The sequence below is a fragment of the Mytilus edulis genome, chromosome 1 (assembly GCF_963676685.1).
Source record: "Mytilus edulis chromosome 1, xbMytEdul2.2, whole genome shotgun sequence".
NCBI lineage: Eukaryota > Metazoa > Mollusca > Bivalvia > Mytilida > Mytilidae > Mytilus > Mytilus edulis.
The window spans coordinates 120,076,803-120,091,993 of NC_092344.1; the positions used below are offsets into that span (position 1 = coordinate 120,076,803).

The window sequence follows — 15,191 nt, forward strand, 5'->3', positions numbered from 1 at the left end:
TATCGTTACTATATATGCCCTTGAATTTTTACTAGATAACATTTTTGTTCGCTTTGGGGATTCCGTATATCGTCAGATTATCAGAATTCCAATGGGGACTAACTGTGCACCACTTATTGCGGACCTGTTTTTGTATTGTTATGAGTTACAATTTATGACAAAAATAAGCAAAGACCCATCGAAACAACATCTGATAAACAAATTTAATAATACTTTTAGATATTTGGATGATATTTTGGCTCTCAATAATGACGACTTCAGTATGTATATTGATGAAATTTATCCTGTTGAACTTAATTTAAATAAAGCTAATACTAACAATGACCACTGCCCTTTTCTTGATCTTGATATCTATATCACTAATGGAAAGCTGAATACTAAAATTTATGATAAAAGGGATGATTTTTCATTTCCTATCGTTAATTATCCGTTTTTAGATGGTGACGTTCCCTTGTCACCATCTTACGGTGTTTATATATCTCAACTTGTACGATTCGCTCGTGTATGTAACAATGTTTTAGATTTTAACGAGAGAAATTTATGTATTACTGAAAAATTATTACACCAGGGTTTTCGATATCACAAACTAGTCAAAACATTTACTAAATTTTATCATCAGTATAAAGACATCATTCGTAAATATAGCTCAACATGCAGACTTCTAATACGTTCAGGTATTTCACATCCAATTTTTTATGGAAATATTCTTTATAAAGCACAAAGGTGTCAGTATTCACCTCAGAAACTTACAAAACCTTTGAATAGACTTATTAAGAAGGGATATAATTACGATACTGTTGTCAAGTCATTAAAGATTGCATATTTTGGCGTTAATATTGAGTCACTGATAAGGTCTTTGCATCGGAACTAAACACATTTATTCTAAAAACAGTTGTTGGCATGACACGGGTTATGTTCTTCTCATATATGTTATGATAGTATGATACTGAACCCCTAACGGGAAGGATTGTGCCTGATGTTCATATGATGAAATCATAATCTTTCAGTCAGTTTAATTGAAGTCTGGAGCTGGCATGTCAGTTAACTGCTAGTAGTCTGTTGTTATTTATGTATTATTGTCTTTTTGTTTATTTTCTTCTCTTGAACTGAATTTTAATTTGCGTATTGTTATGCGTTTACTTTTCTACATTGGTTAGAGGTAACGGGGGAGGGTTGAGATCTCACAAACATTTTTAACCCCGCCGCATTTTTGCGTCTGTCCCAAGTCAGGAGCCTCTGGCCTTTGTTAGTCTTGTGTTATTTTAATTTTAGTTTCTTGTGTACAATTTGGAAATTAGTATGGCGTTCATTATCACTGGACTAGTATATATTTGTTTAGGGGCCAGCTGAAGGACGCCTACGGGTGCGGGAATTTCTCGCTACATTGAAGACCTGTTGGTGACCCTCTGCTGTTGTTTTTTATTTGGTCAGGTTGTTGTCTCTTTGACACATTCCCCATTTCCATTCTCAATTTTATAGAGCATGACATGAAGGAATTATTTCTTAATTAGCTGTTCAACAGTTGAATAATAAAGATTAATTATACTAGTACTTAAAATGGTAAATAAAAATCTGATTTTCCAATCTTTACATTGATCAGAAACCTGTGGAAACTGTTTTACCAGAGTTTAAACTAGTTATTGCTTGTTAAAAAAAAATCACTCTGTTTTTCTTCTTAAATGATCTCAAATATTTTCCTGTATGTCAAATTAAATGAACAAATAGATTTACATTTAAATAACTTACCCATATATCCAGACTTTCACATATAGGATAGTTCATGTATAAGTCTAACATTTCTGGAGATCTGTACATAGGTGTAGTGTTTCTTGTAATCTAAAAAAAATAAAAAATAAAACTTCTAACTTTCTTATCATTAACATAGCTGTTAAATTAAGATGTGATTTATTTCTGTATGATATTAAAATCAAACTGTATTTTGATTTGCTGGTTTTATTGATTGACTGATTGACTGTATTTAACGCCACTATCAGCACTATTGCACAATTTGGTGGAGGAAGCAGGAGAGCCTAGAGGGAACCACAGACCTTTGGAAGACAATTTGACAATCCTAGTCAGTGAAAACTGGAGTCTAATGCATCTACCATGTGCTGAACTGACAACTTCAGTGTTGACAGGCTAGTGGTACAGTAGTTCAACTATTAGACCACTCCTGGCAGATTTTAATACCACAAGGACCATAACTCCTGATTGGTAAAAGTGACAATCATCAATATTAACTTGACCTCCATTTTGTTAACAGTAACAAAATATTAAATTTGAAAAGCTTCGGTTGAACAGTTCATGGGTAAATGTTCAGACACTGTATGGCAGCCCAGATGAAAAGCCTAACAAATGAATTTAATTCTTCTCTAAAAATTTGCAACTAGACTGATTGTGTGCTGCTGCTTTAAGATTTAATATGGTGGAAAGCACCCAATCTACATTAATTAGACATGAAGAAGAACAGAAATCATATTTACAATGTTTTGTTAATGAAATAATATGATTATAATGGTTACCTCATCCTCTACAAGACTCCTCTGTATAGCTGACCAGCCAGAATCAGGATAATGGGTCTTTGTTGTAGCACTACCAAAATCACATAGCTTTATTGATCCTTGGGAACTCAAAAGAAGATTTTCTACCTGAAAAACAGTTCATTATGTACAATACTCAATGTTTGCAATGAAGTCTATTTCAAATTATCTTTTCAGTTAACACTGATTTAGAAGACCAAAAAAAATCATAAAATGAAATAAATTTCATCAATTTTGCTGAATTTCGACCAAAAGGTTTTAAATTATTGAGGCATAAACAAATTCACACATTACTCTATGGTCATGGATGTGCTTTATTCTACTCTAATATCTTAGTAAACTTTTTGTTGGTTCTGTCAATATTTTTCTGAAAAAGTTTAAGTTTATAATGAAAATATTGATTCTGTGTGTATATATTACCTATTTAGACCTTTCATGATCATGATGATTACAATTTGTGGATTGTAAATGTATATTCTACCATTAAATGATTATTAAAATCTAGAGTTATCTCACCTTAAGATCTCTGTGGACTATAGGTGGGTTCTGTCTATGCATGTGTTGTACTGCTCGACATGTTTGATAGAAAGATAACAACACCTGGTCACATGGTAAAGGACCAGGTCTTCTATTTATAATATCTACTAACTGACCACCTGTAAAATTATCACATAATCATTATTATCAAATTTTAATGAATTATTGTTTGTTCAGTAGGACTTGTTTGTTTAAAGAATTTAATATTTTTTTTCAAACTGAATATTTACACTGCATTTTTTCTCTTTTTTAAATCTTCAACTTTCCATATTACAAATTCCATTTAAGAAATGTACAAATCTGCATGTATCGTGAAGTCTTTTTTTTATGTTATTTTTTTGTGTGTTTTTTTTTTTTTTTTTAGGTCTGTGAATTTCTTTGTTAAGTAAAGTAAATGTAGTAAACTTACCACCACACAGTTCCATCAGTAAGAGATATTCAGCCTGGCCGTGTCCTGATTCCTCCTTACCGATAGATGCAGCAGCTATGAATTGAACAATATTACTGTGACCTGTTAACTTTTTCTAGGCAGTGGTTAAGGAAACATAATTAATATGTTTTTACGATAATTTATTTTTTACATGTATCAAATGTATATCTTATTCAATAAACGGGGAATATGTCCATGGGATACAAATGATGCCCCCACTTGCAGTCATATAAAGTTATAAAGGGACATATCTGAAGATGGGTAAAAGTGACACTTACCCAATCTGATCTGGGTTTCATAACACTTGGTTGAGGCAAACTTAAGAAAGTGAACTGAAACAAAAATTCTGCAATTTTTCTGTTTGTAAAGGGGCATTTATAACTCTAGAACAGTAAAAGCAACACCCCCAAAATTCATACTTGGTCTGTGTTTTGTGGTAAAAGGCATTGTGTATAAGTTTCATAACATTTGGGAAAGGCAAACTAAAGTTAGAGAACGGAAACCAAAATTTGGATGTTCTGACTGACGTACAGAAGGACAAGGGTAAAACTTAATGCCCCTACGCTACAGCGGGGGCATAATAAAATCTACCACAGGCTACCATGCTAATTAAACCTTATTGCATGGTTATTTTCCTGTCCCTAACCAGAAACCTATTCAGTCTTGACTAAAAGCTTTTGACAGACATACTATAAGCCAATTATATAAAACATGACATTTAACTTATCAGTATGTTTTCTTCTTGTACTACCAACATATAGATAATCCATGTTATCTGTAGTATTTATAGTAATGGATACCATGAATCTTATCTCTTCTAATACTGCTTTGTTCTTTTCTTCATCGTTGGCTAATAACCTCTGAAAATATAATCAAAATCATATGAATATTGTATTTCTAATGTCACAATAATCTTCTTTGCAAATGGTAGCTAGTATTCAAGTTAGCTTTGAACACCTAACCACCCTCCTGAAATTCAATTTGGTTTTGTGAAAGAATGTCAAAGTTTCCTGAATTATCATACTAGCGGTAATATGGCTTTACATTACAATATGTCCATGCCACTCACCACAACAGTATCTAGTATTCGTGGACCTGAAGGTCCCATATGACAATTAATTTTTATATCTGATTGATGCAGTTGTAGAATAAATATTTTGCAACTACTACATGTATGTACATGTATATAACAATGGTTCCTAAATATTAAAATCTCATATCTTAGTTTTTATTTTCCCATGAAACACTGTTGTGATGTAATGTTAATGTAAAATACTGTCTATGATGAACTATGACTAGTGCTATCTGACCATGACACTTATTTTGATTGATTGATTGTGACAATTTGTCTGTGTTTGGCACTTTCAGTGCTACTGGCTATGTTGTGGCAGTCAGTTTTTTATTGTGGAGGGACCATGACATTCTGCAAGAAAACTGACAATCCTAGTCAATTCACAATGGAGTCAAACATGCCTTCCACATGCAGGGTTCCAACTCATAACCTTCGTGTTAGTGATACAGTATATGAAGTAACAAGAATGTGTCCATAGTACACGGATGCCCCACTCGCATTATCATTTTCTATGTTCAGTAGACCGTGAAATTGGGGTCAAAACTGTAATTTGGCAATTAAATTAGAAAGATCATATCATAGGGAACATGTGTACTAAGTTTGAAGTTGATTGGACTTCAACTTCATCAAAAACTACCTTGACCAAAAACTTTAACCTGAACGAACGGACGGAAGGATGGACGGACGCACAGACCAGAAAACATAATGCCCCTCTACTATCGTAGGTGGGGCATAAAAAGACCACATGGCTACTGGGGCCCCACTTATCTTGATGTCAGAAGACAGGATTTAATTGACATACATGTCTGAGTTAATTACCTTGAGAGCAAAATCCTTTCCACTGGTAGTGTCTTGAGCAATGTAAACAAAGGCAAATCCACCTGTAATAAACAGACATGTAGGTTATAAAACACACCAAGGTTTAGTTTTAACCAATTATCTCCTTTCCCACATTAAATACTAAGAAAAAATGCCAATAGCTCTCATAAAGTAGGGTAAAATTTGTGGTAAAAGAAACTACAGCTCCTGAAAAAAATAAAATATAATTTACACCTTCTGAACTAATATCCTGTCAAATATAAAGCTAGATATTAAGTGATCAAAGCTATACAAGAAACCATCATCCCCTTATGCAATTCATGATTTACCTAAAGAAACCAAAGAAATACTTTATACCAAAAAAATGTACATTGTATATATGCACAATGACATCAATTGCTTATGATTGTGATAAAAGTTTCCATGAAATCTTTAAGAACTGATTTTTATTTGGCTAAGTGCATCTTAAATATATTCAAAATTGGTTTCAAAGTGTTTTTTATTTCAAAATTTAGTCTTTCAAAATGAAAATAGAAGAGCTATGTGCAATGATGTGGCTTGTTAGTAGATCTTTTTATCTGATCATATATACTGTTTATCTCTAGATACTGTTTATAGTTTTAAATCTCTACTTTAACAGTAATTTTTGTCAAAAAATGCAAAAATGTGAAGAATTCATCATTTTCTTTTGTACATATAGCATGTGTAGTGAGTCTACTGACATGTTCAGCTGTCTTGTCTTGTCTTACTGATTATTTTTGGTGTCTAAACTTTCTCTCTTTCTATTACATATCTTCATGAAAATAGACAAAAATTGATAACATTTTCACTTAGGGGCTATAACTTATACAAGACATAGATTTTGGATAGTTGACTTATTTGTAAATTGTCTTGCTGATCATTTTTGCCTTTAAAATTTCTCATTTTAAATCTATTAAAGCTCTCTTTAGACCAGGTGAGCTAAAAACACTAGTATCCAAAATTTACAATATCAGGTATTAAAGTATTCCATACATAATCAGTTTACATCAATTGAAATACGTCTACAAGACTTATTTATGTAATAATATTAACACAGTTATTTGTAAAATCTATTGTAAAAATATTTATGGATTATGAAGTCTTTATATTAATAAGAACTCTATTATTCAAAGAATAATATCAAATAAAGTTTCCTATTACAAAATTGTTATTGTGGTCCTGTCAGGTGTTACTGCTTTTTAACATGAATATGAAAAAACTTTTAGGTTATTCTCCAAAGCTGTGAAAAAAATCATAATACATGTACATGCAAGAAATAATATATGTCTTGATTCCTACTTGAATTATATAGAAAATGTCTTTCAATAATATCAATGATTCTTATGTTGGTTAAACAATCAACCAATCAAATGATGTATAATTGCCGAATGTTAAGGTTATTGATCTATGCAGTGGTTAGGACAGATTTCTGGTGTATTGATTAATACTACACCACACTCACATTCAGGAATCAATAGTTGCATTCTATTGTCATCAATACCATAAAACTGTGTTGGGGCATTGGTATTGTCATGATTGTTGTATCAGTATTTGGTCTATTAAGATATTGCATGAAAGCCTTCAATTACTAAATTTGGAATTACATATGAACATGATGAATAAAAAGAGAAGCAGGGTATAGGGAAATGAAACAGTGACCCATCAACACAAGAAAACCAAGAAAGACATATTGAGTATGTACATGATGTACTTACTGATTAAAAGTATGATACATACAAGAGAACAAGAATTTCCCATGAAGGAGTAGGGGCAATGAGGTCTTTTTTTGGCCCAAATATTACTGAAAATTTAAAAGCTATCATTATGATCATACATATTCTTAAATTTGTCATAATTAGACTAAGGAACCAGGTAGTCAGAATATAAAAACAAATTTTCATGTTTACTAGTTACCTTGGCAACAAACCATGAAAAAAAGTGATATTTCGTAAAATTCCTTGATTTTCCTTGTTTGTTTTTTTTTTATCAAATTTAAGTAGATATTTAAGACGATGTGATATGAGTGCCAATGTGACAACTCTCAATCCAATTCACAATTTGTTAAAGTAAACCATTATAATATACATGTAGGTCAAAGTACAGTCTTCAACACAGAGCCTGGGCTCACACCATGTACCTACATGTAGCTATAAAGGGCCCCAAAATGACTAGTGTAAAACCATTCAAATAGGAAAAACAACTGTATACCAGTAATGAATATAACTAGAGGCTCTCAAAAGCATGTGTGGCTCACCTTTATTTACTGATGCTTTGGAAATCATGTAAAATGAGGTTAAAATCATAATTTATAGTACTAGATATTATTAGATACTTTAATAATATCTAAGATATAGCAAAAAACTGCAAAATTTTGGTAAAATTACTAACTCAGGGGCAGCAGCCCAACAACTGGTTGTCAGATTTGTCTGAAAATTTCTGGGCAGATATATCTAAATCTGATGAACATTTTGCCACTGTTCAGATTTGCTCTAAATGCTTAAGTTTCAGAGATATAAACAAATCAAAGTGCTGGATAGCACCTCTGGAAAGTTTGCAACTGTAGCTGTGTATTATTCCAAAAAGGTTATAGAAGTGTATTATTTCAAAAATGTATTTCATCACAGCTTGGATGTTTTAAACTAAACCATTGTCTTGTCAGTAATTATCAAAAATCACTTTTTTCAGGTTTGTCATAAAAAGTTTTGATATTTTCTATTGCAACCTAAAACTGTAGATCTAAAATATCGAAATATACAGAAATCTCTGTTAATTTCTTGAAAAAAAAAAAAAAAAAATACACATGGCCTGTGAATTAGTATTTTTCTATTGGTTTAGATCCTTCATATTTGTTTTTAGTAAATTAATACGTAAGTTTTTTTGTTTGAATTGCTTCACATGTTTCCTATCGGGGCAAGTTTTATAGTTTTCTACATGTATATGGTACAAATATTTCTCATTATTGACAACCATATGGTGGCCTATAGTTATTAATACATTTTCCTCCTTTGAACTCTTTTGGATAGCATTGGTTCTTTGCAAAAAATGCTGCATCCTTTTTTTTATAAATAAGACAGTTACAGTAACTTAAATCAATACAACTGTAATGAAAGTGAATTTATATTAAAGGCTTTTATCAAAAGTAGGTAACGTTCCATTGGACACAAATGATGCCCCCGCTAGCATTAATGTTATAAAGAGTCACAACTCAAGAACTGTAAATGTGACGCTACCAAAATGTGTACTTGATCTGAGTTATGGGGTAATAAGCATTGTGTATACATTCTAATTACACAGTTTTGCGCAATAGATTTGTAAGATCTTGACATTTGTTTTGTGTCAGAAACCTATATATTATGTCAAAAATTTGATCGCAATCCAAATTCAGAGCTATTTCAAGCTTCAATGTTGTGTCCATACTTGCCCCAACTGTTCAGGGTTTCGACCTCTGTGGTCGTATAAAGATGTGCCCAGCGGAGCATCTGGTTCCATTTGTAACGAGGCACAACCCTAGAACAGTAAAAATTACTCTCCCAAAATTCAAACTTGGTCTTTGTTTTATTGTTAAAAGTATTACAATGTATAAGTTTTATAACATTTGGTTGAGCGAACTAAAGTTAAATAACTGAAAGAAAATATTCAGCAATTTTTTACATATGTAAAGGGGCATAACTCTAAAATGGTATAACTATAGCCACTAAAATTCAAACTTGATCAGTGTTTGTGGTAATGAGCATGCAGTGTGTATAAGATTCATAGCATTTGGTTAAGACAAACTAAAGTTAGAGTTCAGAAACTAAAATTTCCAGAAACTTTCCTATTTGTAAAGTAGCATAAAACTCTAGAATGGTAAAAGGGACGAAACTAAAATTCAAACTTGACTTGTGAATTGTGGTTATACGCATTGCGTATAAGTTTCATACAATTTGGTTCAGGCAAACTAAAGTAAGAGAACAGAAACGAATTTTGGGATGTATGGAGGTACATGTACGTACAAATAAGGGAAGGACGTACATACTTACAGCATAACAAGGAAAAAATCAATACGTTGGGAGCATAACAACAGCAGTATGACCACAGGAATAAAAAAATTATATACACTAGATTCATAGAGGTGCTTATAACCTGTAACACATTTTAGTTGCTGTTGTGAAATTAAGCATTGTCTTATGAGTAAATAACATTTGAGAATTTTTGTTTTAAGCCATTCATTTGATATATTACGGTAATCATTGCCACTGTGTTTGGATGACAAAGCAATTGAAATCTATTTATATATGGCATGGTATGCCTTAAAACTTTTCCAGATGCACAGGTTTGTCTGTTATCTATCTAAATTTTGGGGTGAAAATGCAGCCATTTTAGCCAAAGGGTTAATACGAATTTACAATAATACACCAGTGGTACGATGTAAATTATTGGAAGAAGACTGAAGAAGAACTGACGTTGGGTCAATGTTTTTCTGCTGTCAGTTTGACCCACTTGGGCATGCTTGGAATGTGAAACAATTAGTATTTAAATAACGGGAATTAAGTTTTCAAATGATTTTTGGCATCAAAATCTTCCGATCGATGTTTAGACAAAAACAATGCATTTTTTAATTTTTATTTTTTTTATCCAATCCGGTATTTACCTTTACTCGTCCTTGGCGTGAGACGTAAGACATGTATAATTTAATTTTAATTATCGAGTATTTTATATTCTTCACCTATGTTTTGTTTATAGTATCACTTATCACTTTTCAATTATCCGACGGCTTGGTCAAAATGTCAACTTGTTCTCGCATTTTAATCAGTCATTCCCGATTCTTTCGATACTCTCGGGATTTTACCACGTTTACGTAAGTACATATACATGATATAGTAAACAGGTAAAAGTAGAGCGGGAAAATGTTCATTCATGATCATTCATGAATGAAGGAAAACGCAATCTCGCGTAGATTTCTTGTGATTTTCTCTTCAGCGCATGGCAGATCCGCGAAGTAGTGTTTGAGATACTCATTTTTAAAATGAATGTAAATTAATCTGATTCGTCGGTGAACATTCATTTCTTTTTTATTCAAGCTATAATCTTTTCAGTCAAAACAGTAGGAACTCAAAATTTTAAAAGAATCTTCCAAGTATCAGAACTCAAACACATCTCAAGACAATTACATGTATCACTTCCTTTAACATAATTTTCAAGCAGTGTAAGGGAGGTACTCAAATAATCATTATCAAACATATATATATATAAATATATATAACAGTATTCTCTAAATTTTAATTGGAATTGGATTACCTCCCTTACACTGCTTTTACCTCCAACCAGAAAAAAACCTTGTTTCTCCCCTTTTTTGTCCCTAATTACTTAATGATTTGATCCATTACCCCAATAACCTTCCCTGTGAAGAATGGAAACTTGTGGTATAAATTTCAGAGAGATTTTCCCCCTTAAACACAAGTTATTGACTGAAAACTACAAAAATGCTTATTTGGACCCCTTTTTTGGCCCCTCACTTATAGAAACCCCCATCGACCAAGAACCCCAAAACCCAATTCCAGCCTAACCTTTGTATTATGAAAGCTTATAGTATAATTTCAGAGAGATCCATACACTTAAACACAAGTTATTGTCTGTAAACTAGAAAAATGCTTCTTTTTGGACCTTTTATGGCCTCTTATTCTGACACCCAGCCTTCCAGTTTCATATTATGACCATGTTATTAAGAAATTTTAATAACTTTCTTTCACTATCATGAATTTGTACCAAACTTGAACAGAAGCTTGTTTATGATCATCAAAAGCTAGTATCTAGAAGGAAATTTTGTTCAAATTTTGAACCTGTTTATCTGTATTTTACTTATAAATGGACTTAGTTTTTCTTCCAATTTAAAAAACATACAGTCTGCAGTTTAAGTTTTTAAAACAATTACTAGATTCATAAACTTATGATCCTGGATTCTTAGCAAAAGTAGGTGCGATGGGTTCTGCGGTACCCTTACAATTTTTTTAAAACTGAAACTGTTTTAGTGGCTATGATTATCAGTGTTTTAATATTAGCTTTTTACTTTTAGCGCTTTTTTAACAATAGTAAATGTATGATATGCAGATGCTGATATAGTATCTAGATTTATTAAGGTTTTTTTTATAAAACTAAAACTGTTTTAATGGCTATGCTTATCAGGGTTTTAATGCTTAGTTTTAAATTTAAACCAAACTCCTGCTTTTTACCCCCTTGTTTTAACTATATGGTACACATAAAGTACTGCTTTATTTGCTGATTTATTATGTGTAACTCTTAATTTCGGTTAAATTAATACATATCTGTGAAATTTAAGTTGCTTTAGATAAATAAATAAATAAATATTAATTAATTTAACCGAAATTAATGCACTTTTGATGTCTTACATTTGATGAATCTTCAGCATAAACTGTGATCCATTATTATCTCTTTTGAAATAGCATTCATACATTATTGTTTTTGCGCTTTACTACAAATGTCTATTATCTGAATTTGCAAAATACTTGTCTCAAGTTAAAAAAAATCAATGTCCATAACTTATTTCATCGACACAAGGTTGTCTCATGCCAATACAACATTGTACAATATCTGTATATTTTCACAGGGCACCTTTTCTTTTCGCCAGGGGCTATTTTTTTCCACAGGCACTTTTTCTAGTAGGACCCCTTGTCTCAGATTAAAAGAACAGTTCGATTTATAATACATCAATATTCTGAATGACAGACTTAAAATTCTAATAATCTATTAATTGATAATTGTAAATTGACGTAGAGAGGAAAGAGGCGTCCAAGAAGAAGATTTCTAACGCTTCATAATAGATGATTTCTCGGTTGTTTGCAAAGTCACAAACATAAAAGGCACGAAAGTGTGAATGTTGATATTAAAGTCGTGAAGTTACCTTCTGCAATGACCCTTTTCACACGGAGTTTCTGATTTCCCAGCTCAACCATTTGACCAACAAAATCATTCTCAGCACCACCGGGACCACCACCGCTTATTATCCCAAACGCCGACTTGAAAAAGTCTGTCATTTCTTTTTGCTTTATGATTTAGACTATCTGGACATTGTGACAGGCGTAGAGAGGTGACGTCAATTTGCCGGAAGTAATTTAATTTGCGATAATCATAAACATTCAACTAATAAATGTATTCTCACACTAAAAGATGGTGAGCTATCAGAAACCAAATATTGATTTCGATTTATAAAAACCAAGAGTTTCTAATATATATAACTAAAAATGAAATTAGTTACGACCTTATGAGATGACATATAACCGAAAAAAACAACCAGTTTAAAGTAACGCAATAAAGACCATAAATTGTTTCAGTTACAGCGGATTGACTCAATCATTGACTTCAAGTGACTTAGTCTTGAGTGTGTGGGTCAAGGTTGTATATTAGTAGGACCACAGATTGAGGATACTATTACATATATCATGTACAAACATGTGGAAGCTACTGTTTTTTTATACATCCAATCGTAACAATTTTTAATGATTTAGTCACTGTAAATAAGTCACATTAACAGTTTATGAGTTACCTATACATGTAATAAATGCAAGTAATTAAACTGATGTAAAAGAAAATGTATTTTATATAGCTAGTTTTAGTGTAAATACTGTATATACATTTTAGATAGTCTCTCATAACTCTTTTTAGAGTGGCTCTTGTATGTTTTATGATCATTGTTTTATCAACTGTTTGCATGTTTTATATATTGAAGAGGTGAGACTTAAATAAAATATTGTCTAGTCTTGTCTTGTCTTGTAAATATATCCACTGTAAATTTTTGAGCACCAATTTTATTTATTTTAATCTTTCAGTTATCAATATCTTTTTAACATAGCTATAATAGCTAATTTCTTAATAGTATGACTAAACAGATAAATGATGGCCTGCTGTATCAAATCAAATCAAATAAAATATGTTTAATTCCTAATCAAAGGGCCCTTATAGGCATATCAATTATTTATTATCATATCAATTACAAACAAATAAATCATAATAGACAAATCAAAACATAAATACATGTTTAGAAACAATATGAATATAATATATAATAAGATTCATATAAAAACAAAAGAACAGTATATGGGCGTTTTTCAATAAAAACGCACTTTCTTGTCCTAGCCACTTTAAAAAAAATGTGTTTGATCTTTGCAAGTAATTTTTTGTACAGTCAGTACATTGAATTAGAATTAACATTTTTAAGCAAAGAAGCAGTTTAGTTTTTAGAGGGATTGATAAGATATTGATTCCTGAATGGTAGAAAACAACCAAAATGGCATGTCCCTAGACCGCCTGTTCAACATCCATACTCTAAAATATCGTAAACAATGTAGAAATAAATGCTATTTTTACTTAATATAAGTTCTTTAATAATTCAAAAGTATGTTTAGAGCCAACATCATTTTAATAAACAGCTTTTAACATAGGATTTTTAATTTCAGAAGGAGTGTCCCTGACAAAATGTCCACTACGAAACGAAGTCATTAAAAATTGCTAATAAACAGTTTTATAAAATCAATGTAATTTTTGTTTTCAAGAGATATAAACATTAGGGTCTTACAAAAGAAGTGATGCTTTTATAACGGCAATTTAATCGTTGGTAAGAAAAATTGAGCACATCAAATGGACCAGAGTGATACCGTATTTTTGTGTATGTCCACTACGAAACGGGTCAAATCTCCTTCAGTATCTGGTTTTAAAATTATGAAAAACATATCAGTGTACAGCTTAAAACATGCTTTGATGAATACAATCAGTCTTGTTACTATTGCAATATAGGAATTGTGGGGGGAAATTAAAACATGTTAATATGTCCCCTACGAAACGGTCAACTACGAAACAAGTATGGGAGAAAAACGTTTCGTAGTGGACACTCCCACTACCATGCAGTCTTTTTTTTACTCTTTTTTTTTCAATTATATCCGTGCAAAACAAATAATAAGGGTTAGTTTCATGTTATTTTTATTATGTTTTTATTAACATAGAATAGGGTTGATGTCAACTACGAAACTTTTTGTCCGCTACGATACGGTTTTGTCAACTACGAAACGCATCAAAATGTCCACTACATAACATGAGTCAAGTGTACCTTCATATGTGAAGTACTGTCTAATCTTTATCGGTACAAAATGGTTCTCCAATCCAGAAAAAAATGAGATTTTTCTAGTATATAAAGTAAACAAACTGGAACGTCTATAGGAAACATTTAAAATTGCAAAAATATGTGTGTTTAGAAGCAGTTTCGTTTTTGTCCCCTACGAAATAGTACACAAATTATGAAAATTATATCATTTTATTAAAGAGTATTTAATATTGCACTTTTTGTTTACAAACAGGTCTATAATAGAGGCATTCAAAATAACTCTTGAAATTACATTTTAGACAAGTTGATTTTCCATTTTTAGGACGGTCTGAAAGTTACGCTTTGAAAAACGCCCATATATATACGACATTGTCAGTTCGGCAAAAGAAAGATAACTCTTCATCAGATATTATCATTAAAACCTGTATTAATTTTTACTTGACAGTATAATTTCTCACTTCTAAGTTTGAAGTCAAATATTTGCATAAATTCTTAATAAAATTATCATCATCACTTGTCATTATCCATATAAATAGGTTTTGCGAATTAAGTCTTCTTAGTTTTGGATATTCCATAAATAAATCATTAAGTAAAATGGTTCTTGAAGTTACATATAAAGGACATTCCAACAAAAAATGGAGTTCATCCTCAGTCACATTCAAATTACAATATTGACAAAGT

At 31.4% G+C, this 15,191-nt stretch overlaps 1 protein-coding gene across 2 annotated transcripts in view; it reads right to left on the reverse strand.

Annotated features, from left to right (window-relative positions):
- The window catches only part of LOC139503593 (cyclin-G-associated kinase-like), a 28,583-nt gene extending 16,034 nt beyond the window's left edge, over nt 1-12,549 (reverse strand). The window contains exons 1-7 of one of the 2 annotated variants that reach the window (XM_071293399.1): nt 12,318-12,549; nt 5,399-5,460; nt 4,308-4,367; nt 3,487-3,601; nt 3,057-3,196; nt 2,523-2,648; nt 1,747-1,836 (exon numbers count right to left, since the gene is read on the reverse strand). In XM_071293399.1, coding sequence (XP_071149500.1) covers nt 1,747-1,836; nt 2,523-2,648; nt 3,057-3,196; nt 3,487-3,601; nt 4,308-4,367; nt 5,399-5,460; nt 12,318-12,450 — 726 coding nt within the window. In that variant the 5' untranslated portion in view covers nt 12,451-12,549. Of the gene's footprint in view, nt 1-1,746; nt 1,837-2,522; nt 2,649-3,056; nt 3,197-3,486; nt 3,676-4,084; nt 4,368-5,398; nt 5,461-12,317 lie in introns of both variants that reach the window. The other variant, XM_071293407.1, reaches the window with a different exon arrangement.
- Between the last annotated feature and the right edge of the window lie 2,642 nt (nt 12,550-15,191).